Source organism: Coregonus clupeaformis, chromosome 19 (assembly GCF_020615455.1).
Source record: "Coregonus clupeaformis isolate EN_2021a chromosome 19, ASM2061545v1, whole genome shotgun sequence".
In the NCBI taxonomy this organism is placed as follows: Eukaryota; Metazoa; Chordata; class Actinopteri; order Salmoniformes; family Salmonidae; genus Coregonus; species Coregonus clupeaformis.
In genome coordinates, this window is record NC_059210.1 from 1,967,156 (window position 1) to 1,993,133 (window position 25,978).

Genomic DNA, 25,978 nt, shown 5'->3' on the forward strand with positions numbered 1-25,978 from the left:
TTGCTATGTGTCTCGAAATTGATCTCAGGTGCATCCGGTTTCCATTGATCATCCTTGAGATGTTTCTACAACTTGATTTGAGTCCACCTGTGGTAAATTCAATTCATTGGACATGATTTGGAAAGGCACACACCTGTCTATAAGGTCCCACTGTTGACAGTAAATGTCAACTGCATTATCGAAGGAATTGTCCTTAGAGCTCTGAGATGTCGAGGCACAGATCTGGGGAAGTGTACCCAAAAATGTCTGCATCATTGAAGGTCCCCAAGAAAACATCATTCTTAAATGGAAGAAGTTTGGAGCCACCAAGACTTTTCCTAGAGCTGGCCATCCGGCCAAACTGAGTTTTACAGAAGGAAAACCATCTCTGAAGCACTCCACCAAATCAGGCCTTTATGGTAGAGTGGCCAAACGGAAGCCACTCCTCAGTAAAAGGCACATGACAGCCCGCTTGGAGTTTGCCAAAAGGCACCTAAAGACTCTCAGACTATGAGAAACAAGATTCTCTGGTCTGATGAAACCAAGATTGAACTCTTTGGCCTGAATGCCAAGCGTCACGTCTGGAGGAAACCTGGCACCATCCCTACAGTGAAGCATTGTGGTGGCAGCATCATGCTGTGGGGATGTTTTTCAGCGGCAGGGACTGGGAGACTAGTCAGGATGGGGCAAAGATTAACAGAGAAATGTACAGAGAGATCCTTGATGAAAACCTGCTCCAGAGCGCTCAGGACCTCAGACTGGGGTGAAGGTTCACCTTCCAACAGGACAACAACCCTAAGCACACAGCCAAGACAACGCAGGAGTAGCTTCGGGACAAGTCTCTGAATGTCCTTGAGTGGCTCAGCCAGAGCCCGGACACGAACATCTCTGGAGAGACCTGAAAATAGCTGTGCAGCAACGCTCCCCATCCAACCTGACAGAGCTTGAAAGGATCTGCAAAGAAGAATGGGAGAATCTCTCCAAATACAGGTGTGCCAAGCTTGTAGCGTCATACCCAAGAAGACGATGCTGTAATCGCTGCCAAAGGTGCTTCAACAAAGTAAAGGGTCTACATACTTATGTAAATGTGATATTTCCGTTTGTTATAAATTAGCAAAATGTAAAAAGAAAAAAAAACTTTTGCTTTGTCATTATGGGGTATTGTGTGTAGATTGATGAGGGGAAAAAAACAACTTAATCAATTTTAGATTAGGCTGTAACGTAACAATGTGGAAAAAGTCAAGGGGTCTGAATAGTTTCCCGAAGGCACTGTATTTAAAGAAAGATATGAGAGAGACATGAGTTGCGAAGGGAGGAGAGGGCAGTGTAACATTTGTTTTCATATCCATTGTGCCGTTTGAGATTGCAGTCTGCGACTCCAAACTGACTCATCTACAAATCACCTTGCATCCTAAATGACTACCAAGTATGACTTGTAGATCAGTTGTAGTCAATCCCCAACATGTCTATAGTACGCAGCAGGGGAGAGGAGGCAGTGAGAGTTAACTATGTACAGGGGGGTCGTAGGTTAGCGGTCTGGTTCTAGGCTGAGTCGGTCCTCTTGTAGGCCACCATGCTATTGACCTTGTGGATAGAGGTGGTGAAGGAGCGCAGGCGAACCTCCTCCGACTGGTCAATGATCTGGGGGCCCGACTCCTCCCACTTGTCCGGCACTTCCAGGTCCTTGTCAGTGTAGACGAGGAGGTCAAAGGCACCTGGGGAGAAAGGTCAAGGGTTATCAAGGCGCATCAGGCAGCGTTGTCAAATGTCCGGCTAGAGTAAACCAGCCATAAAAAATAAACCAATTTTAATGCCGTCACGTATAGGGTAATGCTTTTTTAGGGGGAGGTGGGAGTGCCCAATGCCATTAACACCACATGGAAGTGACTGCAATAATTATGCGAAGAGGAATGATAGCCTACTAAGTAAACATTGGCTCTTTGCACAATGCAAGTCTCCCTCTGCCGATCTGCCTTGCAATATTCTCGATCGATTTATTTTGCCTCTTGTATGTGCCTCCAGTAGTTAGTTAACTTACTTAATTTTCACGGTTCTTATCATTTTTAAGGTAACTACTTGACCAGGCATTAGAGGGGGAAGAAAAATAGTTTAATCTAAATAATCCTCATTGGTGGATTTGCATGACATTTCTGTAATTTCTCTTTAGGGAGAATAATCTAGCAAAACATAAAATACCAGAAAACTTCACTGCGTGACAGACAGTAGAGAGATGTGACTGAAAGAGAACTTGAACCAACCTCCATGCATAGCTAAAGTGATGTATACGGATCTTTCTATAACCCAGTGAGGATTTCCTACACTGGACAACTAAACCCAGTAAAAAAAGAAACGTCCGTTTTTCAGGACCCTGTCTTTCAAAGATAATTCGTAAAAATCCAAATAACTTCACAGATCTTCCTTGTAAAGGGTTTAAACACTGTTTCCCATGTTTGTTCAGTGAACCATACACAATTAAATAAACATGAACCTGTAGAACGGTCGTTAAGACTAACAGTTTACAGACGGTAGGCAATTAAGGTCACAGTTATGAAAACTTAGGACACTAAAAGAGGCCTTTCTACTGACTCTGAACAACACCAAAAGAAAGATGCCCATGGTCCCTGCTCATCTGCGTGAATGTGCCTTAGGCATAATGCAAGGAGGCATGCAGATGTGGCCAGGGCAATGAAATTGCAATGTCCGTACTGTGAGATGCCTAAGACAGCGCTACAGGGAGACAGGAGGGACGGCTGATCGTCAGTGTTCTGCCATGGCCAGCGAAGAGCCCGGATCTCAATCCCATTGAGCACGTCTGGGACCTGTTGGATCGGAGGGTGAGGGGCTAGGGCCATTACCCCCAGAAATGTCCAGGACCTTGCAGGTGCCTTGGTGGAAGAGTGGGGTAACATCTCACAGCAAGAACTGGCAAATCTGGTGCAGTCCATGAGGAGGAGATGCACTGCAGTACTTAATGCAGCTGGTGGCCACACCAGATACTGACTGTTACTTTTGTTCAGGGTCACATTATTCAATTTCTGTTAGTCCCATGTCTGTGGAACTTGTTCAGTTTATGTCTCAGTTGTTGAATCTTGTTATGTTCATACAAATATTTACACGTTAAGTTTGCTGAAAATAAACGCAGTTGACAGTGAGAGGACGTTTATTTTTAGTTTAGTAACAGCTGTTGATAAATCATTGATAATAATCTGCCTTTTTTTTTAAATAAATAAAAATATAATTTTTATGTCATTACATTGCGATATAAGGGGGAGGGTCATCGCTTTATCCAATAAAATTCACAAGTTTATTTTAAACCCGTTTAATCCTTTATCATAGTTGGTGTCTTGACAGATTTGTCCAAAATCGTGTGACAAAACATTACTTTTCTGTCCTTGCATTTATGTAGTAAATTGACGTTATAACATATTAAACCATTAAATCAGTTAAATTAGACATTGAATTTGAACCCTGTAAGAATCCTGGATCTAGCTGTCGGACAGTTTTTTGTATAGCGATCTGAAAAATGCAGTGCAGCTATGGAACATAGTCTCCTTATGTTATGGGCTCAAAGCTGTTTTCATGGGCACACAAATCCAAAAATAATAAATGTGATTGCAAAAACGAATGCTTCTACCCGATAGTCATCTTACCTTGATACTTAAAAATAAATCGATACTGTCATTAACGTGGTTCTTCAATAATTATGCAAAATACTTGTTGGATGCGCATTTGGTGTCCAGCTGAGATTTTCACACATCTGATCCAGGACGGATTTTTTCCTCGAATGACAGTCAAGTGTCGAACAGCTGTTGTTGCATCTGAAAAAATGTGTTCGCGAGGAATGTCCAGAATATGTGTCTCATTCTTTACGCTGGTGAAGACAGTGGTTCCTGGATCCACATTTGATCTAATATCCCTTGCAAATTGATGTTGATCATCTGTTGTTGTCTGCTTGACTTACAGCAGGGTCTCGTTAGATTTAACAGATAAAGTATCAAGGTAATGTGTTCATGTTTTTGTGCCTCGGATCAGACACCGAGAGTCCACTGTGCACAACTGTGTAGGATAGACTATTGCACAACACCCAACGCTATTCCTATGAATTATTCTGGATATAATGACAAATTACATAGCCTAGTGGTAATGAAATAACATGACAAATACATTTTGCTTTCCCTGTTACACTTGCAATTTTAAACAATACAAGGGCCTTGATGTAGCCTACTTGAACTTGAAGCTCAGAAATTCAAGTACTGGAATAGGCCTACCTTCAAAAATCAGACATTTCCTCAATTTGGTGCTTGAAAAGTCCTTGTAATTATTGTAGCCAATTTATAAGTTATCCTGCTCCCTTATAATTACAATTAAGTGCTTGAAAAAGTCCCTGAATTTGACTTGCCAATGTCTGTATGAACCCTGCTTAAAGGATGTATCGCTCTAGGCCCATTCTGTTGTATAGGTGGAGTTATGGGTCAATTCACTTTTATTCCTCAAAGTACACATGTGGAACTGCATGAAAATCATTTTATTTTTTGTTTCACAATACTTTTATCCCAATGTCACACATTGGCCTCATTATTTCTAGAAAGACCCACATAGGATATTTGTTTTCATCAGGATATTTTCTGGCACACAATGTGGCCGGCAATATTTTGGTTTCTTTGCCTTTTTGTATTTTTATTGGCCAAAAGCCGCCAATTAACAACTAACGGCAACACTGGTTCACACACACGGTACTCACAGGCAGTCTCCAGCAGGGGTAGGAAGGTGACAGTGGCGGTGATCTGTCTGATGACTGAGCGAATCTCATCCTGGATGGACTTGATGGATTTCTCCCTGGGAGCACTGAGAGAAGAGATACAAAAAGACAACACATTTACTCTCAATGTCAAACCATACTGCACTATTGCACCAAGTGGTCTGGCATGACTTAACCTTGTCCTAACTGCAGCGGTCTGAATGATAGGAAAAGTCAACATTGGAAAGCGGTGAAATAGCAAATGCAACAAAATAGCCAAAGGGCATTAACTGATTACCTCGTCATAAAAAGTACCCACATTCTCAAAGTATGACAGTGTTCCGAGTAGCCTGGTGAGAAGTACCAGAAGGCTACATATAGTCCACCATGTTCAAAGTAGTGTAGTGTGTGGTAGTCAGGAACACTGCTGGAGTATCTTCCATTACCTGATCTCCTTGGCACTCTTGTCACACTCAATGTCAAACTGCCACCTCTCCAGTACCTCGTTGGTCTTCAGACATGTGATCACCAGCACCAGCTTCTGCACTGTGCAGTCAAACAGCCACTCTGCAACACAGAGACACAAGTTACACACCCAACTACAGTAAAAACAGATATACTCTGAGGGAATGAAAATGGAAAACAATGATCAAGATGGGGAAAACCAATAGTCTGGCTGACACATAACTCAGTCTTCCTGACTTCAGAGTCACTTTTTGACCGCACCCCTTTTGATTTGAGTTAAACTTTCCATACATAGAAGTGGACTTGACTTTTCGGACCTAAACGCCAAAACGTTCAGAAAATAAAGGTGCTCAACGTTGACCCCTTTTTGCACACCCCACGATACCATGAGGCATCCGTCTTCTTCACTGGAAAATATTAAACGGGTGAGTTTGAGATCATTTAAAACTTTACAAACAGGATTGCCACACATACACAAAAATGTATGCACGCATGACTGTAAGTCGCTTTGGATAAAAGCGTCTGCTAAATGGCATATTATTATTATTGTCAAACAATTTCTAGACGAACCCCCCCATTTTTTTTTTTACCTTAAAAAGGTCAATTATCTTTGCGTAAACCAGATGTAGGGTTTTCAGCCATTACACTCGCCCACATTTGGCTCTGTATTTGATGCTGTGTTTTACAGTTTAGAATAGCGCTGGCCGATATTACATTAATTGGATTCATGTTTTTGAGCAATATTCCAAAATGCCTAAAGTATATCGCAATAACCTATTTATTTATTTTATTGCCGTTTCTATCTGCTTCTTCTCACGTTGTCTTTTTGGCCTTGTCTCCTTCGCTCCTTCTGTGCTGCGTGCACCTTCCCATTTACACCAGAGATCTACATACACTACATGACCAAAAGTTTGTGGTGGTCCCCCCTTTGCTTTCCACTAGATGTTGGAACATTGTTGCGGGGACTTGCTTCCATTCAGCCACAATAGCATTAGTGAGGTCGGGCACTGATGTTGGGTGATTAGCCTTGCTCGCAGTCAGCGTTCCAATTAATCCCAAAGGTGGTCGATGGGGTTGAGGTCAGGGCTCTGTGCAGGCCAGTCAAGTTCTTCCACACCGTTCTCGACAAGCCATTTCTGTATGGACCTCGCTTTGTGCATAGGGGCACAGTCATGCTGAAACAAGAAAGGGCCTTTCCCAAACTGTTGCCACAAAGTTGGAAGCACAGAATTGTCTAGAATGTCATTGTATGCTGTTGCGTCAAGATTTCCCTTCAGTGGAACTAAGGGGCCTAGCCCGAACCATCATTCCTACTCCAAACTTTACAGTTGGCACTATGCTTTGGCGCGTTTCCACTGCTCCAGAGTCCAATGGCGGCGAGCTTTACACCACTCCAGCCGACACTTGGCATTGCGCATGGTGATCTTAGGCTTGTGTGCGACTACGGAAACCCATTTCATGAAGCTCCCAACGAACAGTTCTTATGTTGACGTTGCTTCCAGAGGCAGTTTGGAACTCTGTAGTGAGTGTTGCAATCAAGGACAGACGATTTTTACGTGCTTCAGCACTACTGTTCTGTGAGCTTGTGTGGCCTTCCACTTCGCAGCTGAGCAGTTTTTGCTCCTAGACCAGGGGTGTCAAACGTGCGGGCCGGATCAGGCCCGCAAACGGGTTTAATCCGGCCCGCAAACGGGTTTAATCCGGCCCGCGAGATGATAAAAAAAAAAAAATTGTGTAAAGTATAAAAATGCGCTGCAATTTTTCAATAAAATAAACTGCTGTTCCAATTGTGTTAAGCAATTGTGTTAAGCAAGCAAACTGTTTATACCAATTGTGTTAAGCAAGCAAACTGTTTATACCGGGGCAGAGCAAGTAGGTCAAGCACGTGCAGCCAATGAGTTACTTTGTTTTGCCCGCGATATTTATTACAGCTTCTACTTTTAACATTATGTGCTTTGGCACCCTCATTGCCCCAATATGTCTCTGTCAAAAAAGAGAAAAGTGGACGCAGAGTGCAGAGTGTTCCAAGAAAAATGGTCATCCTATTTAATCACGGAATTGAATGGGAAAGCTGTATGTTTGGTGTGTTCAGAGCATGTTGCAGTGCTGAAAGAATATAACCTTCGTCGCCACTATGTGAGTTTTCATGCCGACAAATATGACAACTTTCAAGGACAGCAGAGATGAGAGAAGGTGAATGAACTGTTGGCGGGTCTGAAGAAACAGCAGTCTGTATTTACTCACAGCCGAGACATCAGTGACGCTGCAGTGAAAGCTAGCTACCTCATTGCTAATGAAATCGCAGTGGCTTCAAAACCATTTAGTGAGGGTGAATTTGTAAAAACATGCATGATGAAGGCAGCGGAGATTGTGTGCCCTGAAAAGCGGCAGGCTTTTGCAAATATCAGCCTGACAAGAAACACAGTTGCAGACAGGATTTCCGATCTTTCAGTGGATTTGGACAGCCAGTTGAAGCAAAAAGTAAAGTCATTTATTGCGTTTTCGGTTGCAATTGATGAAAGCACGGACATTACAGATGTTGCACAACTGGCCATTTTTTCATCCGCGGAGTTGATGACACATTGACCGTCACCGAGGAGTTCGTGGAGTTGGTGCCGATGACAGATACAACGACAGCAGCTGATATTTTTACCGCACTCGTTGGCGCGCTGGACAGGGTCGGAGTGGACTGGTCCCGCGCTGTCAGCCTGGCTACAGATGGTGCGCCCTCAATGATCGGGAAAAAAGCAGGCGTTGTGACAAAGTTCAGAGAGAAAGTGCAATCTGCAAATGGAGGACGTGATTTTTTGACTTTTCACTGTATTTTGCACCAGGAGGCTTTGTGTTGCAAGTCATTAAAAATTGATAACGTCTTGAAGGTGGTCATCCAAACTGTTAATTTCATCCGATCCAGAAGCCTGAATCACCGTCAGTTTGACAGCCTTCTCAGAGAGAAAGACCACATCTATGGCCTGCCATACCACACTGAGGTAAGATGGTTAAGCCGAGGTGCTGTGCTGAGGCGTTTCTTTGATTTACGAGAAGAAATTGAACAGTTCATGGAAGAAAAGGGCAAACCAGTGTTAGAATTTCATTCCGCAGAATGGATGCAGGACCTTGCATTTATGGTGGATGTTACAGAGCACCTGAATAACTTGAACAAACAGCTGCAAGGGCGCAACAAAGTTGTCACGCAGTATTATGACAGCATTAGTTATTTCAAGTTGAAGCTGTCATTGTGGGAGACGCAACTTGCCGGTGGTGATGCAGCTCACTCCCCCTGTCTGAAAAATGTGTGCGCGACCCAACATGTGGCAGACATGAAGCGGTTCAAAGATAAAATAACGGGACTGTTACGGGAGTTTGAGCAACGCTTTCAGATTTATGTTTATATGTTTTTATGTTGATGTGCTATTGTTTTTAATTGATTTTATTTGTATATTTAACCTATTCTTGACTCTGTGGTTCTTGCACTTGTTTGGGGAACAGGATGTCATTATTTTTATCTACATTTCTGCCTGAGAAATGACACCCTGATATAGCTCTGTGATCTGTGAAACAGTTCTGTTAATCACTGAGGCATTGTGTGTTTGTGTGTTCTTTTTCTTTAGAATTTTCAAATAAACTTGACGTGTTTTATGATTAATAGTGATGTTGTGCTTGTACTATTTTGGACACACTGTCCTCAGGCTCCAGCTTTATGTTGTATGTTGATCGTATTAAAACAAAGAAAACAATCTGAAGTTGTTGTTTTTAAGTTATATATACCATGATTTTTCTGGTCCGGCCCACTTGGGAATAGATTTTCCTCCATGTGGCCCCTGAGCTAAAATGAGTTTGACACCCCTGTCCTAGACGTTTCCACTTCATAATAAACAGCACTTACAGTTGACCGGAGCAGCTCTAGCAGGGCAGAAATGTGACGAACTGACTTGTTGGAAAAGTGGCATCCTATGACGGTGCCACGTTGAAAGTCACTGAGCTCTTCATTAAGGCCATTCTACTGCCAATGTTTGTCTATGGAGATTGCATGGCTGTGTGCTCGATTGTATACACCTGTCAGCAACAGGTGTGGCTGAAATAGCCGAATCCAATGATCGAATGATCATTACACAGGTGCACCTTGTGCTGGGGACAATAAAAGACCACTAAAACTTGCAGTTTTTATCACAACACAATGCCACAGATGCGTGCAATTGGCATGCTGACTGCAGGGATGTCCACCAGAGCTGTTGCCAGAGAACTGAATGTTAATTTCTCTACCTTAAGCCACCTCCAACATCGTTTTAGAGAATTTGGCAGTAGGTCACACAGGTGTACGGAGCACACTAGATAGCTAATTAGCACAAGTGGCCGCCTCTGTCTTCCGTAAACAAGCACTGTAGCATGGAGATATGGCCGTGTGGGAAAACTAACCGTAACTCAATAAAAGGTGTGTAGTAGTTTGGTTGTTTTCCCTCTTGCCGATAAGCATTTCCAAAACAGAACACGCATCGATTGCGGTAAATGTTTAGAGCAGAGCAAGCGTCGGGGGTCTTAACAAAACTCCCCTGGTCAGAAGTTACTATCGTCAATAAGCACTAAATTAGTTTGCGTCTATGAATGGGGTATACAAAATGGGCCAACTTTAAGCACCTCTATCACTTGAATGTTTTGGCATTCAGGTCCAAAAAGTCACTTTCTGACCACTTCCACCATGGGCAAATACTGTATGTATGGAAAGTTTCATTCAAATCAAAAGGGGTGTGGTAAAAATTGAAATCAAATGGAACATCCTTATTTTTATGTCTGCATGATGCCTCGATAATAAAGCGGAAGTGCTTTTTTATTGATTGGTTCTCCTCTGTATCGATCACCCAAACACCAACCGCACACAGCCCCCCAGCGCAGCTCCCTTCCAATACAACTGCTGGATTTACAAATCCAAACAATGCATGAGAACCAATCAAAGAACAGCACATTTCTGCATGAATACTGCATTTACAATGGACTCCTGTCCAGACTAGTGGCACAGACAGGCTAGAAAATCAACACACCAAGTTGTGAAATATGACATCTTATTTGACTGTTGTGAGAAATAACACAGGGCTAATAGCCACACAAGCGACTGTAGTAAAGGCCAGGTATAAAGTCAAGTGCTGTATCTTATATGCAGTGGCATAAGTACTTAAGTAACAATACTTTAAAGTACTACTTAAGTCGTTTTATTGGGGGGTATCTGTACTTGACTATTTATAGTTGACAACTTTTAGTTTTGCTTCACTGAATTCCTAATGAAAATAATGTACTTTTTACTCCACACATTTCCCCTGACACCCAAAATTACTCGTTATATTTTTTATGCTTAGTAGGTCAGGAAAAGTATCCAATTCACACACTTATCAAGAGTCATCCCTACTGCCTCTGATCTGGCAGTAGAGATGCTTCGTTTGTAAATGTGTCTGAGGGTTGGAGTGTGCCCCTGGCTAGAGGCCTGCGACAGGACTGATTTATTCATCCTGCACCTGCAGCTTTCTGTCCGACTCCAACCCACTACCGCAAGAACAGATCCCTAACCCAACCGCAGTCCCGCAATATTAATTCAGGCATATGTGACGACGCAGCTCACTTGCCAGCCATGGTCACAGCAATGTTGTGCCCTATTTCAATGTGCAAAAATAACCTTTAAAAATGGTTTTAAAAACAGTGATTCTCACGTGGCCCATTATATTGGGCTATCGGTATTACTGGGCTATATCAGCCAATACGCTAGATGTAGTTTGAAGAGTTCTTCAATTCCGGTCCTGGAGGGCCGAAACACTTCTGTTTTTTATTTCTACCTGGTAGTTAATTGCACTCACCTGGTGTCCCAGGTCTGAATTAGCCCCTGATTAGAAGGAGAGGATGAAAAACAGAGGTGTTTCGGCCCTCCAGGACCGGAATTGAAGAACCCTGCCTTAAGGGCAAATCAAACAGGTTTGACCATTCAGACAATTCACATGGCCAGGAATCAGATTTATATCAAGCCACATTTATTCAGACTGCAGGAAAAAGTACAGATTCGAATCGGATATCCAAATAAATAGGATTTGATTCACTTCAAACTGCCAATGTGAACAAAGAGAGGAGAGGAATGCAGAAATACTACAGTTTCCAAATAATCTGCGGGACAAAACAAATATTTTCATCCCAAAATTGTCTGATCTGATCGCCCGCTTCAAGCCGCTGCATTACAAAATGCCGACCGCGCCTTAATGATCTCTGTTGACCCCTGGCTAACCATAAATAAAAACGGCAGGTAGCTTAGTGGTTAAGAGCGTTGTGCCAGTAACCGAAAGGTCTCTGGTTCTAATCCCCGAGCTGACTAGGTGAAAAATCTGTCGATGTGCCCTTGAGCAAGGCACTTAACCCTAATTGCTCCTGTAAGTCGCTCTGGATAAGAGCGTCTGCTAAATGAAAAAAAAAAATGGTGCCGTCTGGCTTGCTTAATATACGGAATTTTAAATGACTTATACTTTTGAAACGTTATTATAGTTAAAACCAAATAATTGTATACTTTCACTCAAGCAGTATTTTACTGGGTGACTTTCACTTAATTTTCTATTAAGGTATCGCTACTTTTACTCAATAATGACAATTGGGTACTGTTTTCTGAGTTAAGATCAGAGATAAGATGACTGTACTGTCTGATAAGATGGCAGTCCTTGACCCCTGCCCCCCCCATATAACGTTCTGCGCATGTGCTAAATTCAATTAAATTGCGTTTATTTCATTCTGTACCTTTGAGTTGAGATACCACGTTGGTCAGGTAGTTCTTCAGCTTGGTGTCAGTAGTGAGTTGAAGACTCATGTCATACTGGGTGACTCGGGAGAACGTCTCCGGAGGGTAGATCCCTCGCTGGTACAGGATGCTGTTGATACCGAATGCTGGGAGAAAGACAACGTAGTTAGCTTAACGTTACAGCCAACCACACAGGTAGTTAACGTTAGCTAAAACTAAAAGTAGCTATGTTAGCTAGCTAACTTAGTTACAAAATACACGATGTTATTAACTAAGATTAAAGCAAATACATTTACAACGTATGGCCGTGCACAAATGCGGATGTGGTACCTGAAAACAATGTTAGCTAGCTTCCACAAAGAAAATCATCGCCATGTTATTCATGCTGCATGCCTTTCCTTTTTTTGATCAAACGCAAAAACGGCCAAAATAAAACCAAGTCGGTGAAATACTTACAGAAAAACTCGGCCACAAGCTCAGCGCTTCCTTTCAGGGTAATACCTTTCAGTGTGCTCGTCATCTTTGAACTATTTACTTATATCCTTTTATTGTATTGTATTTTCTCATCAGATCTTTTTACCCGCCGCCCAGTTTGAAATTTGTCAGCGTTCGACTTCCTGCGCATGCCTTTTACCCACATGTCGCATTGTTGATGACGTTTCAACAATGTTGGCTTTTTTACCCTAGAGGGCGATGTTTCAGTAGATTTAGAGATTTACAAACTTCTGCAGGTAATTTCTCATCCATGCCATTATATATAAGAAGCCTCCAGACATAGCATATTATGTTATGACAATTACATGCTTTTCTAATCTAAAATACTTAATAATGAGGCCCAATCAGCAGTTACAACAATAACAAAGCCACTGTTTCAGTAAAAAGCTGAGGGACGGGGCTGTGGAAATGTAATCACTCAAATTCACAGACAGCGCTATGGATGCAAGGACTGATCATCCATGATATCAAAATCATAGTTTTAACCATTGTTTGTTTACATTTACTTTGTTTACAAAAATTTGAGTAATGGGTCCCCCCTGTAGCTCAGTTGGTAGAGCATGGCGCTTGCAACGCCAGGGTTGTGGGTTCATTTCCCACGGGGGGCCAGTATGAAAAAATGTATGCACTCACTAACTGTAAGTCGCTCTGGATAAGAGCGTCTGCTAAATGACTAAAATGCAAAATGAGTAAAACAAGCTTGTACTTTGGGTTCTGATGGGGTACGACAGTTAAAAACTAAGCTCATGAGGCATTTATAAGTTATATTTTTCAAGAATCAATGGGTACATATCATTTAATTTATAAGTCCAATAATGGATGTAGCAACTGCTGATTGCTCCTTTAACCATTCTATTTTTTTATAAACATGTTCCTACTCTAGTCTATTTCAACACTATTATAATTTACTGTCTAATTCATAGGCCACTACAAAATCATTATGACTTTCAGGGTTTGAGGTTTTACTATCTTCTTCATCATAATTCTTTTTTAGAGATAGCAATAATGCTACTGGGAAAAGTTATGTGTGAATATGAAAGGATCCCATTAACCTTTACCCTCTCACCAGCTGCCTGCCTTTGACCACCACTTTCTATTTTTTTCATTTTAGATGAGCTACAAAACACCATCAAGTCAAAAACCATATGTGCAACAATCTTACATTTTTCCAGCGATAACTATATCATCTGCCAGATGTCACGACACTGTTGAGGAATAATTTCACACCTGAAAATGTGCTGTTGTCTATGGAAAGCACTCTCTTTCCTGCCAATGGTACTGTAGAAAACTATAAAGGCTATAAGCCTAACAGTGAAATAATCTGTTGCACAGTACTCACACATTGGTCATTGAAACATGTATTATCCCTACCACAGGCATGATGTTCTCATTCATCATCTTATCAAACAGTTATGAAAGTTCTGTGAACGTCCAGACAAGGGTAAAGAACACAAAAGCCCATCAACTAAATGCAGGATTTAAGAGATGTAGAATACACCATAGCAGGGTTGTGTTTGTGTGTAAAATATAGCCAATAGCCTTTCCCAAGTCCTGGTACTCCCCGGTGCGCCAGCAAAGGTTACCTAGCCTTGGATCAAGTACAGTACAGGAGAAGGAGAAGACCTTGTAAAAGCCTAAAGTGTACCAGATGACTCTCATAGTGTTGAAGGGGCTGCAGACTAGTTTTGGCCTCACACAGGTTAGCTGTGACAAAGCTTAATTTTCCAATATGTGGAGGTGTGATGAATTGGGCCAGGAGTTTTTCCTGCCCATGTGACTGAATATATGGTCTGGATTTTTTCCTGTTCAGGTCATGTGGTCAAGAAAAACTCCTGGCCCTATAGCCACTACATACTGTATATACACTGAGTATACCAAACATAAGGAACACCTTCCTAAAATTGAGTTGCAACCCACCTTTTGCCTTCAGAACAGCCACAATTCGTCAGGGCATGGACTCAAGGTGTCGAAAGCGTTCCACAGGGATGCTGGCCCATGTTGGCACCAATGCATCCCACAGTTGTGTCAAGTTGGCTGGATGTCCTTTGGGTGGTGGACCATTCTTGATACACACAGGAAACTGTTGAGTGTGAAAAACCCAGAAGTGCTGCAGTTTTTGACACAAACCAGTGCCTGGCAAGCCTGGCACCTACTACCATAACCTGTTCAAACGCACTTAAATGTTTTCTCTTGCCCATTCACCCTCTGAATGGCACACACACAGTCCATGTCTCAATTGTCTCAAGGCTTACAAATCCTTCTTTAACCTGTTTCCTCCCTTTCATCTACACTGATTGAAGTGTATTTAACAAGTGACATCAATAAGGGATCATAGCTTTTACCTGTATTTACCTGGTCTGTCATGGAAGAGCAGGTGTTCTTAATGTTTTGTATACTCACTGTATATATTTTCTTAATAGGCCTACGAATGCAACAAAGTCCTTAACTCTCACATTTCTGTTTGAATTTGGACAAAGTCTCTGCTTTAAATTAGCAAAAATTTGATACTTTTCCATTGACGATAAAATAAAGGTTGGTGGTCCTCCCTATGGTCTTTAACAACAGTATTCTCCAAGCTTGGTCCAATCCCAGCAATCTAACTGTTCAGTCATTTTATCCAAGGACCTCAGCATCAGTGTTACATTTCACAAAAGAGACTGTGGTTATACTATTTCTACTCTTTTGGGTGTCAGCAACTCTTTTGAATGGCTTACTTGCTTTGAGTTCAGTTCCCAGTACCACTAGGCCTAAATTACTACAATTTTATCGTTGTAGAAATAACACCTCACACCCCTGCTCTCACACACAGCAACAAAACATTATAACAACATCATTCAAGTATAATAACTCCTCTTCTACATGCACATGTTTATAATGACAGATTCTCAAAATAAGTGCTATTTATTTAATACTATATCAAGTTTGGCCACCGCTTATTTTGTGAATCGAAACGTTAAAACCCACCAGCAGATGCCATGCGAGGTGTGAGGTGTTAGGTCTGTGTGCTGATGTTACGCTGTCAACATACAGTATGATGAAGTGTTTGTAGCAAATTCATTCTCCCAGGTCTTAGCAGATAGAGCGAGAGAGAGGACAGAAAGGGGGGTGGGGGGCTACTATCCCTTTAGTGACGGACATGTACACTTATCCTCCTGGCACTTTGCCTGTATTCCCTAGTGTTCCATAAACAACAGCTGGAGTTGAGCACACACACACACACACACACACACACATAATGATTTATTATGTAATGTACGCACACACACACCACCGGATGTTTATGCCAGGCCTATAGCCCTGTCAGAGTTGTGTATGTGTGTCAGCTAACGCTTCTCTGATTAATGATGGTCACTAAATACGATCCAGTGTCGGACTGTTAATTACCTATAGGTCTCTCTTTTTCAAACAAGCTTTGTTAAACACAGGATAGTAACGGCTAATGCATAGAGTGTGTGTTTTCTGTTTAATGGTAACCCAGCTAAAAATTCTAGGGAGAGAGAACGTTTTTGTAATGTTACCCATAATGTTCCCCTAATGTTTGAGTGTCCAGTTTTCCGTTAGGGGAACATTTTATCCTAGCTAGCAAAATAATTCTGGTAAAATAGTTTTGGTATTAAAGTTAGGAGAACATTCCCTTAATGTCAAGCAGAATTTATCTAGAATGTGGTTAAAAATATTCTCAGAATATATAACATTAATGTCCTAGACACGTTTTATGGGACGTTGCAAGAATATTCCTGTGTCCAGTTTTCTGAAGGTTAATGTTCTAGACACGTTTTATGAGAACGTTGCAAGAACATTCATGTGTCCAGTTTTCTGAGGGTTAGGAGAATATTCCATCAACGTCCCACCAAACAGACATTGAACACACATACTGTAACTATCCTATCAAGCTCCTTTTCCTATTTTTCTCCATTCCAAAACAGATTTCTCATGCTTCGTCCCACACTCTCTTCCCCAGTGAAACACGATCCCTCCACTTGCAATCGATGGTTCCAGACCATCTCCTTGTCCAGGCCACGTTATGTCTCGGCCTTGCCTTTCCTGTCACGGTGCACAGCGGCACGGCTGTGTTTTCATACAGGACCAGTCAGAGGGCAGCTGGCTCGCTGTCTATATGAGACTCTGTGTGGAGAGGCCTGCTGGGTTTATATAGCCAATCTAGCATTTTTCTTTTCCATATAGTTTACAGCCACTGGAACCTGTCTATGGCTAACTGTTGTGAATGTGGGGTGTATGCCCAAAGGTCTGGTAGAATGAACTGTGGGAGGATGATCCAGCAACTTTCCCTTTGCTGTCTGTGCATGCATGCCTGCCGGCCGCTCTCTCTTTCTCTCCTCCTAATCTATCTATCCATCTCAGTCAGCCTTATCATCAGAAGGCTATCCTCCCATGATGCACCAATGTTATTGTTTACACCCGTATAGTCGGTTAGCCAGATGTATAATGCTGAGCCCATGAATCTGTTGACGACCACTGTAAACTTTGAATACTCATGACAAACACATATGTTGTGTTGTGCTTGTAGGGGTACGAGGAGGAGTGTGTGTGTGTGTGTGTGGTGTGCACGTGTGTGTGCACGCGTGCATATGCGTATGCGTGTGTTTGCATGAGTGTGTGTGTGCGTGCGCATGTGTGTGGGTGTGTGTTTGTTTCACTCCCTGGCTTTGGCACAACTGTCCCGTTGCATCCATCCATCCATCCTTTGCAGCCCTGACGCAACCAATAACACAACTCATCTGGTTCTGTTTATCCCTGCTGAGTGTGGATGCGTATTAGTAGATTCCCTGTTGTTTTGGCATTGCAAAATAGCCACTCTCCTGAAAACACGGACTGGTACTGGGGAAGTTTATGTGTCGAACCACGGACCGCAATCCAACACCCAACATAGGTCATACTGGTAGGGGAATGATGCAATACTGTTCAAGAAAGCACTGTATGAGATTGTGTATGTGTTTATATTTATGTGCATGATGTGTTTTTACATGTTTCATTGCATGTCAAGCATCAGACCAGTACCTCAGACACGTCTCAGACACACGTCTGCAGATCCATCATGCCCAGGGGCCCATGCACACACACAGTCCTGTGTTATCTTTACTGTTGTAGCGCACCTTTGCCGTGTATACTATCCAATGAGAGAGGCCATAAGTTGAGGTAAAAAAGCTATTTTCAACAGGGTTTATGTATGGTGAAAGAGGGTCAGTGTGCCTGGGTGAAAACAGTGCTCATTCATCTTGTGTCAGAGCTTGTGTATGTGTGTGTGTGTGTGTGTGTGTGTGTGTGTGTTGAGGCCCACTGATTACAGCCCGAGCTCAGCTAGCTCACTTAATACACCTCCACCTGGACCAGAATGGAGTGTGGCAGCTATAAATAGACCCAGCGGCCACAGTGGGCTTCCTTTGTGTGAGGTGGGGATCTTGTTAAAAGCAGGGAGGAAAAGACCGTATATATAGCCCCCGCTCTGACCCTCCTCCGCCATGCGCCACTCCAGAGAAGGGAAAAGGAGACTGTTTATATATATACTTTTTTATGGTTGGTCCATCTCCTTCACTCTCTTGGGGCTCTATTTTAACAAACCTAATGCAATGGTAAATCTTAACGCTAGTGGTAGGGCTATATGTCTGGGGGTGTGTCATAAATATTTTTCCTATTTTCATTGCGGGAATTATGAGCGCAATAGCTGGTGGTGGCGCGAAAGGCCTGGGTTTTGATACATTAATTAATTATAGGTGTGATGAGGGCTTGACACTCACTGGCCAATCTATGTGTTTCATGCCTTAATACTGCATGCCATTGTCTCAAGGTTACTGACAGTCTCTAGTGACGGTCTTTGTGTTGTCATCCACTCCAATTCGGCTGGGGGCACAGAATATTCTCTTCCTAGTCCATTGTGGATTAATACAGTTGATTAAATAGCATAGGCTACAGTAAACGAGTAACAGCAACAGTATAGAAGAACATCCAGTGTTTGCTCAATATGTTTGGAGTGTCAACATGTTGGGAATTGGCTTCAACGACTAAGCTTTTATGTGTCGCACTTCTCCTCAAATAAAAAATACTATGCTCCCGTAAATTGTACTATATGTGTGAGGCACCTTCTCAATAAGCAATATATAGCCTAGGCCCACCATTGATGTGGTGTTATAGGAATGAATCATTTGAATAGCCTATGTTTGGAGTAGCGTGTCTTTGGTAACCAGACAAGAGTCGCTCTTTGAAAGTGTGGACACCTGATTGGAGTAACATATGCACTGCAGGTGAATTGTGAATAATGGAAAAGCATGATGATAAAAGCCTCACGAGTAAATCATTTAGAAACCTTTTATGGATAGGCTACTTGGCTAATGCATGGCCAGGATAAGACATACACCAGACGTATTGCTGTTGAACCAGCTTTCGTTATTGTAAGTTAAAGGTAGCCTATAAGGGCTATGCTTGGTTTTTAATCAAATGAAACGAAATGGGAAAAAACATTTGTTTTTATCTTTCTAAATACAAGGTTTACGGGCACAAAATGCACACCTCTCTTGTTCAATGGGCATATGGGCACAATGCGTCACGGCTGGATAGGCTGCGCTTCTGGTGTCAAAATCCATGCCATAACCAACCGAGTTACTGCTAAACCAGCTTTTGGTTGGTCTTAAATATCCCCACCAGCGCTGCCTGGAATTGGCACTTTGCCGCACGTTTTTAAGGACACACCTCAGATATTGCCACCCTTCCCACTTCAGCGCAAGCGAGCTCATATAAGACAGGTAAACTACCAATCCTGGTGCAATATCTGAGGTGCAGATTACAAATGAGTGTGCGTTTGACAATTGCGCTGGCTAATAGCCAGCTGAACATAGAGCCCTTGGTCTCTTCCTCTGCCTCTTACTCTCTTTCTTTGGATTTCAACACATCAGTGTGTATTTTGCTGAAAAACTGTTTTCTTCCCGATGACTATCTCTCTATCTTTCTCTCTCTCTCTCTCTCTCTCTCTCTCTCTCTCTCTCTCTCTCTCTCTCTCTCTCTCTCTCTCTCTCTCTCTCTCTCTCTCTCTCTCTCTCTCTCTCTCTCTCTCTCTCTCTCTCTCTCTCTCTCTCACTCTCTCAATCTCCCCCTCTCTCTCTCTCTCTCTCTCTCTCTCTCTCTCTCTCTCTCTCTCTCTCTCGCTCTCTTTCTCAGCCCCTCATTCTCCCTACCTCTCCAGTTCTCCCCTCAGTCTGCACTGTTTGAGCTTGCACAGCAGCCCCTGTTTTCGGGTGAATGGGGAATGAGAGGAGAAAATGTATTCCTCCCCAGATGGCAGGTAAACCCTTGGGCACCACGCTCACTGATGCCCAGGCCACATCCATCAAGCCAATAAATCCCAAATGGGAAACATGGGAGAGCGGCGATTTTCCATTTCATCGGTCCGGGACCGGCACCCTGTTTCTCTCACCCACAGAGACAGACACAAGGTTTACTTTAGGTTCACTGCATGGGAGCGGTTAGAGTGGTAGGAACTGTGTATGGAGAAAAAGCGAGAGGGAGAGAGTGAGGGAGAGAGAGGGGAGAAAGAGAGGCAGAGATAGAGGGAAAAGGGAGAGGGAGAGGGAAAGGAAGTGAGAGGTAGAGAGAGTCTGGTTTACATGCTAGGTTAACTGAGAAACATCTGTCCAGTGGTATGACCTTTCACCTCTGTGAGTTGATAGGGGTCACAGACAGGAAGTGCTGCCTGGTTCAGTGGTGTTGAGTGAGGGGTGGAAACCGTTCCACCACAAACACATACTGTATGTACCTGTTATGGTCTTTAAAGGTGCAGTCTGGGATCTTATGCACAACAAATTCGAAAACATATTGTACAAATTGGATGAATAACATATCATACAAATTGCTTTTTTCTTCTTCTGTAACATATCATACGAAATGGATGACGTAGTACACAATTGGTATATACAAAAAACAGGGACCCATTTTGGCACGTGAGCACCACTTTTAAAACTACTGTCTGAAATTATTAAAAAGTTCTAGAGCATCATTAAAAGAGAGGAGAGAAATTAGTGAGAATAAGATACAGAGAGGGGGAGGGAAAACAAGAGGAACTATAGGAGGAGAGTGCAAACAGCAAACTGAGTGAACAAACCCAAATCTCCACACCATTCCAATCAAATAATATAACCGATGACAACCTTGACAGTACTGTGTGTATGTGTCACAGTTGAGCTGCGGTGCGCGGCAACGTCACACAGACCCGCACGCCACAGGAACGGTTAAAATTTACAACGTGGTAACACCATGTACACAAACCACAACTACCTCTCCTTTATTTTGGCACGGTTGGGGACTGGGGCTCCCGCTGGTTCTGCAGGATACTTCGTTGTATAGATCACCGTCTGTGTGTATGCTGCCTACCCTGGCGGCTGTCATACAGGCAGCAACTCACATAGTTTTACCATGCAGTCATCTCTTGGCTGGACACGCCAAGCGCTCACTTTACACTCTCTTCCTAGTTCAGGGCTTGGCATAGACAGTGCAAGGCCCACCCGCCTTTATAGTTCTGTTCTGGTACACCGAGAAAATAAGAACTGTGGGTGGTTCTTGGGTTGAGGAGAGAGTGTGTGGGTGGGTGTTGGGCTGGGGGGCGGGGTTGTGTGTGTGTGTGAGGTGGAGGAGGAGGATTAGGAAGAGGGTGGAGGATAGTTCCCATGTGGGGGACATTTAGAATGGGTGACAAAAGTAAATGTTACAGAGTTTACCCCAGCTGACTCATCACTTTACCCCTCTCTTTTTACATCATCTGTCTGTTTCTCATCACTCATTTTACCTTCACTCCTCTCTCTATCTCTCTCTCTCTCTCTCTCTCTCTCTCTCTCTCTCTCTCTCTCTCTCTCTCTCCTTCACTGTTCTACCTGTTGTCACTTGCTCTACCATCTTGTCCTTTCAATTCAGCTGTCTTACCCCTCTCCTCTAGCCCCTCTCCTCTAGCCCCTCTCCTCTAGCCCCTCTCCTCTAGCCCCTCTCCTGCACGTTTGCTTTTCTTTCCTCCCACTTCTTCATGCTTATTTTCCATCGTTTCCATACTCTCTTCTCCCTCCTACTGCTGGAGTGGAATCAGGACCTCAGGACCCACCTGGAGCTCCAGACATCGCTACTCAGCCAGGAACAGCGCTCTCTCTCGCACGTGCCTGCTCTCTCTCTCTCTCTCTCTCTCTCTCACTCTCTCTTTCTCTACCCCTCTTTCTCTCCTCTCTCTCGCTCTCTCTCTCTCTCTCTCTCTCTCTCTCTCTCTCTCTCTCTCTACCCCTCTTTCTCTCCTCTCTCTCTTTCTTTCTCTCTCGTTCCTTCTTTCTCACCACCTCTTTCTCTCTGCCTCTCTTTTATGGGGGCCCATGTTTGTTTATTTGTTCTACTTTATTTGTTTATTTTTTCTACTAAGAGAGAGAGGAGGGAGAGAGAAAGAGAAAGAAAGCAAGAGAAAGAGGGAGCTCCTGAGATTCCAGACATTTCTGAAGAGGAGAACAGAAGCTCCAGACCAAAGGGAAACACTGGGCCAAGAGCCAGTAGTACACTGTACGCTCCAGTCTTCAATAGTGACCCTGAAACGTCTTCCCTATCAATCAATATATCTCTCTCTCCTCTGCCTTCTTATGCAAGGTAGACGTACAAATTGGGTGGTTTTATCATCTCTAAAGCTAGACATGTGACATGTGCCAAGGTACAGTTTTTAGAGTCTTGCTTTGGAACTCACCATGATGACTGTCCGGTGGGGACTGCTGGCGAAGGGTGTTGCCCTAATTCATCGTACACAGAGAGAAAACAGGTCTTGTTGATACAGTCATTCGAGCCAACTGGATAACACATTAAGCACTTGCCATGCTAACTGGAGCTGTGCTCTGCACCAGCTGTGCACATGGCCAAAATCAACCACGCTGAAATAACAACACAAGCCCCCTAATAGAGGTCGCATAGCCGTATCGGGAAGTGATTTACCTGAGCCGAGAGCCAACTTATTTATTAACCAGTCAACTTTGTTTAGGATATTGGGTATTATTTCGATAGGTTGTTGATTTTAGTGGAGTTTTGAGTTCCAGCGACAGCCTATGACATAATGAACCAATGGAGGCTATGTGTGTTAGTGTGTGTCGCAATCCTACCTGTTATTCAACACAAGAGCCCTATTCTCTGCCAATGGCTGGCCCAGACATGTTAAGAGGTCAAAGGTCAAAATTGGCCTCAGATAGTCCTCCAATCAGACCACAGTGAACTTCTCCCTCAAGCTACTGAATCATCTAGCTCTGTTTGTGTACTGTGTTGTCTTGTGTCCTTTGTCCTTCGTGTCTTCTTCTGCCCTTCCTCTCCTCCTCATCCTTCACTCTTTCCCTTCCATATCATCCTCACTGACTTGGTCAGATTCTTATCTCCTTCATGTGAGAGTACAAACCAGACATTACATGATCTAATATCGTCTTTGGTTTGTGGTTTGTTGGTTGAAAGCCCCGACTCTTGTTTTGTCTCGTTGTGCTTTTTTGCTCCAGCAGCATTTGCAATGCAATCTCCTCAGCTGTGTTGTGTGTTGGGGGAGAAGAGACGAAGACGAGATGAGGGAGATGAAACAACTGATCCTGCTAAACTCCGATCAGATAACACCAGCATGGGTGTCCACTTAGCAGGCACGCCTTTCACTCAACACCTAGTACCTGAGGGGGCAACCAGACTGTCTGGAAAGAAATCAGTCTGTCCTTTTCATCACCATTATCGGCACTCTTAAGGTGTCAAGTCAAGTCGCTCTCTGCTGCTATCTCTGTGTCCATCTTCCTTACTACTTATGCACCGCACCCCGGAAATCTTGTTTTAATAAAGCTGAATAAAATAGAGTTAGTAGGTCTATTGGGGAAATAACTACCTCACTGTTGGCTTTTTAAAAGTCATGGAACACTGACCTTTATTTCAGCTATTTAATTTGCATTGGAAAAAAGGCTGACAATGCCTGATTTTGGTTGTCTTGACTAAGACTCCATTGCAAGTCGCACCTCCGAGTCCCTCTTTCTCTCCGTCAACCTCTTGGTGACAGGTGAGACTATGTGTTTGTTCTTGTCCACCACCGTAGTAACACAATCATAGCCAAGCAGGGATTCTATCAGGGAAGGGAAATAGCATACCTGAATTCACCAGAGCACGAGCAAACAAGGCCTTTTGTCTCAGCCCCGTCGGTGCGTCGTCTCGTCTGTGCTGGGGCATGTCTGACATGCTAACAAAGCAGTAGGGAGTTGGCTGGAACAGCCACCCATCGATACAGACAACAAAGCAAGCATCATTTCATAATTGTGTCTCATTAAACACCATTTACAGAGTTGGTCTACACCCTCTCACTCCCTTACACAGCATAATAGCATAGCTATATTGATAACGGCATGCAGAAATAATGATATTGTAAGAGCTTGGACAATCCATACCAAAGTTTACTATTGTTTTCACTTCATTTTCTGCTCCTGACTAGAACAATATACTTTTTCTCCTCATTTTCAAATGGAGATGATTTGCGCATTTGGGGGACACAAAGCTCTCCACAAAAAAGGCTAGTTTTTGCGCAGTCAGGCCCTTTAAATACAGGAGCAGGAGCTGGCTCATGATTTGTACTAAGAGGAAAAAAGCTCTATGTTCTTGCTGTAGTTTTTAATCAGCGTTCATTGGGAGCCCTGTAGCGCCTGCAGATAATTATAACCATAATGCTCTGTGATTGGATTTGCCAGCCATTTGGAATGGATATCCTGGCTACGCAGTCAAGAGATCAGCTGACTGACTCATTATATTTGTCGGAGGGGTGGATAAGTTATTTCCAGATGGTCGGGTCGGCCGCTTGATCGGACCCCATTGCGTGTGATGAAGGTGCACTCTGTTGAGGTGGAAAGGATTTGGCGGAATAAAGCTGTTTCACATGTCACAGACTAGCATTGACAATCTTTTAAACCTGTCTCAGAGACTGAGCTTAAGTCACTGGGATTTGGGCTGCACTTGAAACCTCCATATCAGTTTTTTGTTCACTCATATTGTCATGCCTGAGATCAGGTATGGCTTGACAATGATAAAAAAGTAAGCTACAGCACCATAGAAGAGTTAGCTACAGCACCATAGAAGAGTTATCTACAGCACATACATAGTTTACATTCCCTTCATATCGGCAGATCAGGGATATACACTGAGTGTACACAACCTTAGGAACACCTGCTCTTTCCATGACATAGACTGACCAGGTGAATCCAGGTGAAAGCTATGATCCCTTATTGGTCACTTGTTAAATCCACATCATTCATTGTAGATGAAGGGGAGGAGACAGGTCAAAGATGGATTTTTAAGCCATGAGACAATTGAGACATGGATTGTGTATGTGTGCCATTCAGAGGGTAAATGGGCAAGACAAAATATTTAAGTGCCTTTAAATAGGGTATAGTAATAGGTGTCAGGCGCACCGGTTTAAGTGTGTCAAGAACTTAGTTTCCCGTGTGTATCAAGAATGGTCCACCACCCAAAGGATACCCAGCCAACATGGGCCAGCATCCCTGTGGAACGCTTTCGACACCTTATAGAGTCCATGCCCCCTGACAAATTGAGGCTGTTCTTATGGCAAAAGGGGGGTATTTCCCCTAACCCACTCTGAAATGTCTGACGCAATGACAGTACTGCTGGGTGAGTACCTTAGATCATGTGGGTCCCACTCAGTCATTGACTTCCCCAACTGTAATTTCGATGGCAACACCTGAGCATGGAGATAACATGGAGATTTGTCTCTTCTCTACCACTAACAAAAAGGGTAATTTCAGTGTCAACCCTGTTAGACAAAACATTTTGAGTGCATGGAAATATTAACATTCTGTACCTGTGCAATGTGGCCATAGGCTTTGCAGCCTTCTATAAGCAGGAAATCATGTCTAAATGTCTATAATAGTGGGTGCAGAGAGCTATCACAAAGTTGACTGGCCTATCACAGAAACTTCCATAAATCAAAAATGCTTTCCTCAAAGTCTCAGCAGGAAGCATCATTATTATTTGGCAATTTGGTACGTTTTTTCCTCTTCCACCTCCCTACGCCTTGTAAAATGAGTCATCTCAACAATGAGGCAATTATGCAGGAAGACAGCTCAGTGGGAATGTGCTGAGAGGTTGGTTCCTGGAACAGAGACCGTGGGTTGGCAGTCCCCAGCGTCTGTTTGGGGGTGGTCTACATGCATGGGCATTTGTACTTTAAGAGAGGATGATGTTTTCAATGATGCACTCATCCACCCACTTTGAGAGGTCAGAACTGTAAAGGAGGGCCAATGAACTCATGCTGAGTCACATTACTCCTCGACCGACCGGACCCACCCACGATGATGATGCAATGGCACAGGATGCAAGGAGCTCAACTGTGTGTGTGTGTGCGCGCGCGTGTGTGTAAGGAAAAATCCCCTCGGCTTTGGAAGATTGGAGGATTTTGCAAGTCCTCTTCCAAAGGAATTCGTTTAACAGCGATTTTCAGACTCAGGGGGTTAACCTTAATGACAAGGGGATTTATCCCCCTCTCATTGACATTTAGTAGA

The 25,978-nt window shown here is 43.2% G+C and overlaps 1 protein-coding gene across 1 annotated transcript; it reads right to left on the bottom strand.

Annotated features, from left to right (window-relative positions):
- Nucleotides 1–1,181: 1,181 nt before the first annotated feature.
- LOC121554425 (mitotic spindle assembly checkpoint protein MAD2A) lies at nucleotides 1,182–12,556 on the bottom strand. Its single transcript, XM_041868013.2, has 5 exons — nucleotides 12,399–12,556; nucleotides 11,942–12,088; nucleotides 5,164–5,284; nucleotides 4,721–4,824; nucleotides 1,182–1,694 (listed from the first exon to the last, which is right to left on the bottom strand). The coding sequence occupies exons 1-5, from the start codon at nucleotides 12,460–12,462 to the stop codon at nucleotides 1,522–1,524; spliced, it is 609 nt and encodes a 202-aa protein (XP_041723947.1). The 5' UTR covers nucleotides 12,463–12,556; the 3' UTR covers nucleotides 1,182–1,521.
- Nucleotides 12,557–25,978: the final 13,422 nt, after the last annotated feature.

Coding starts and splice junctions, on each gene's coding strand:
- LOC121554425 (XM_041868013.2), bottom strand. CDS start 12,462: ATGACGAGCACACTGAAAGGTATTACCCTGAAAGGAAGCGCTGAGCTT. Junction 5,285..11,941: donor CGTGGTATCTCAACTCAAAG/GTACAGAATGAA, acceptor TCTGTGTTGCAG/AGTGGCTGTTTGACTGCACA. Junction 1,695..4,720: donor ACCCCTGCTGGAGACTGCCT/GTGAGTACCGTG, acceptor CTTTCTCCCCAG/GTGCCTTTGACCTCCTCGTC.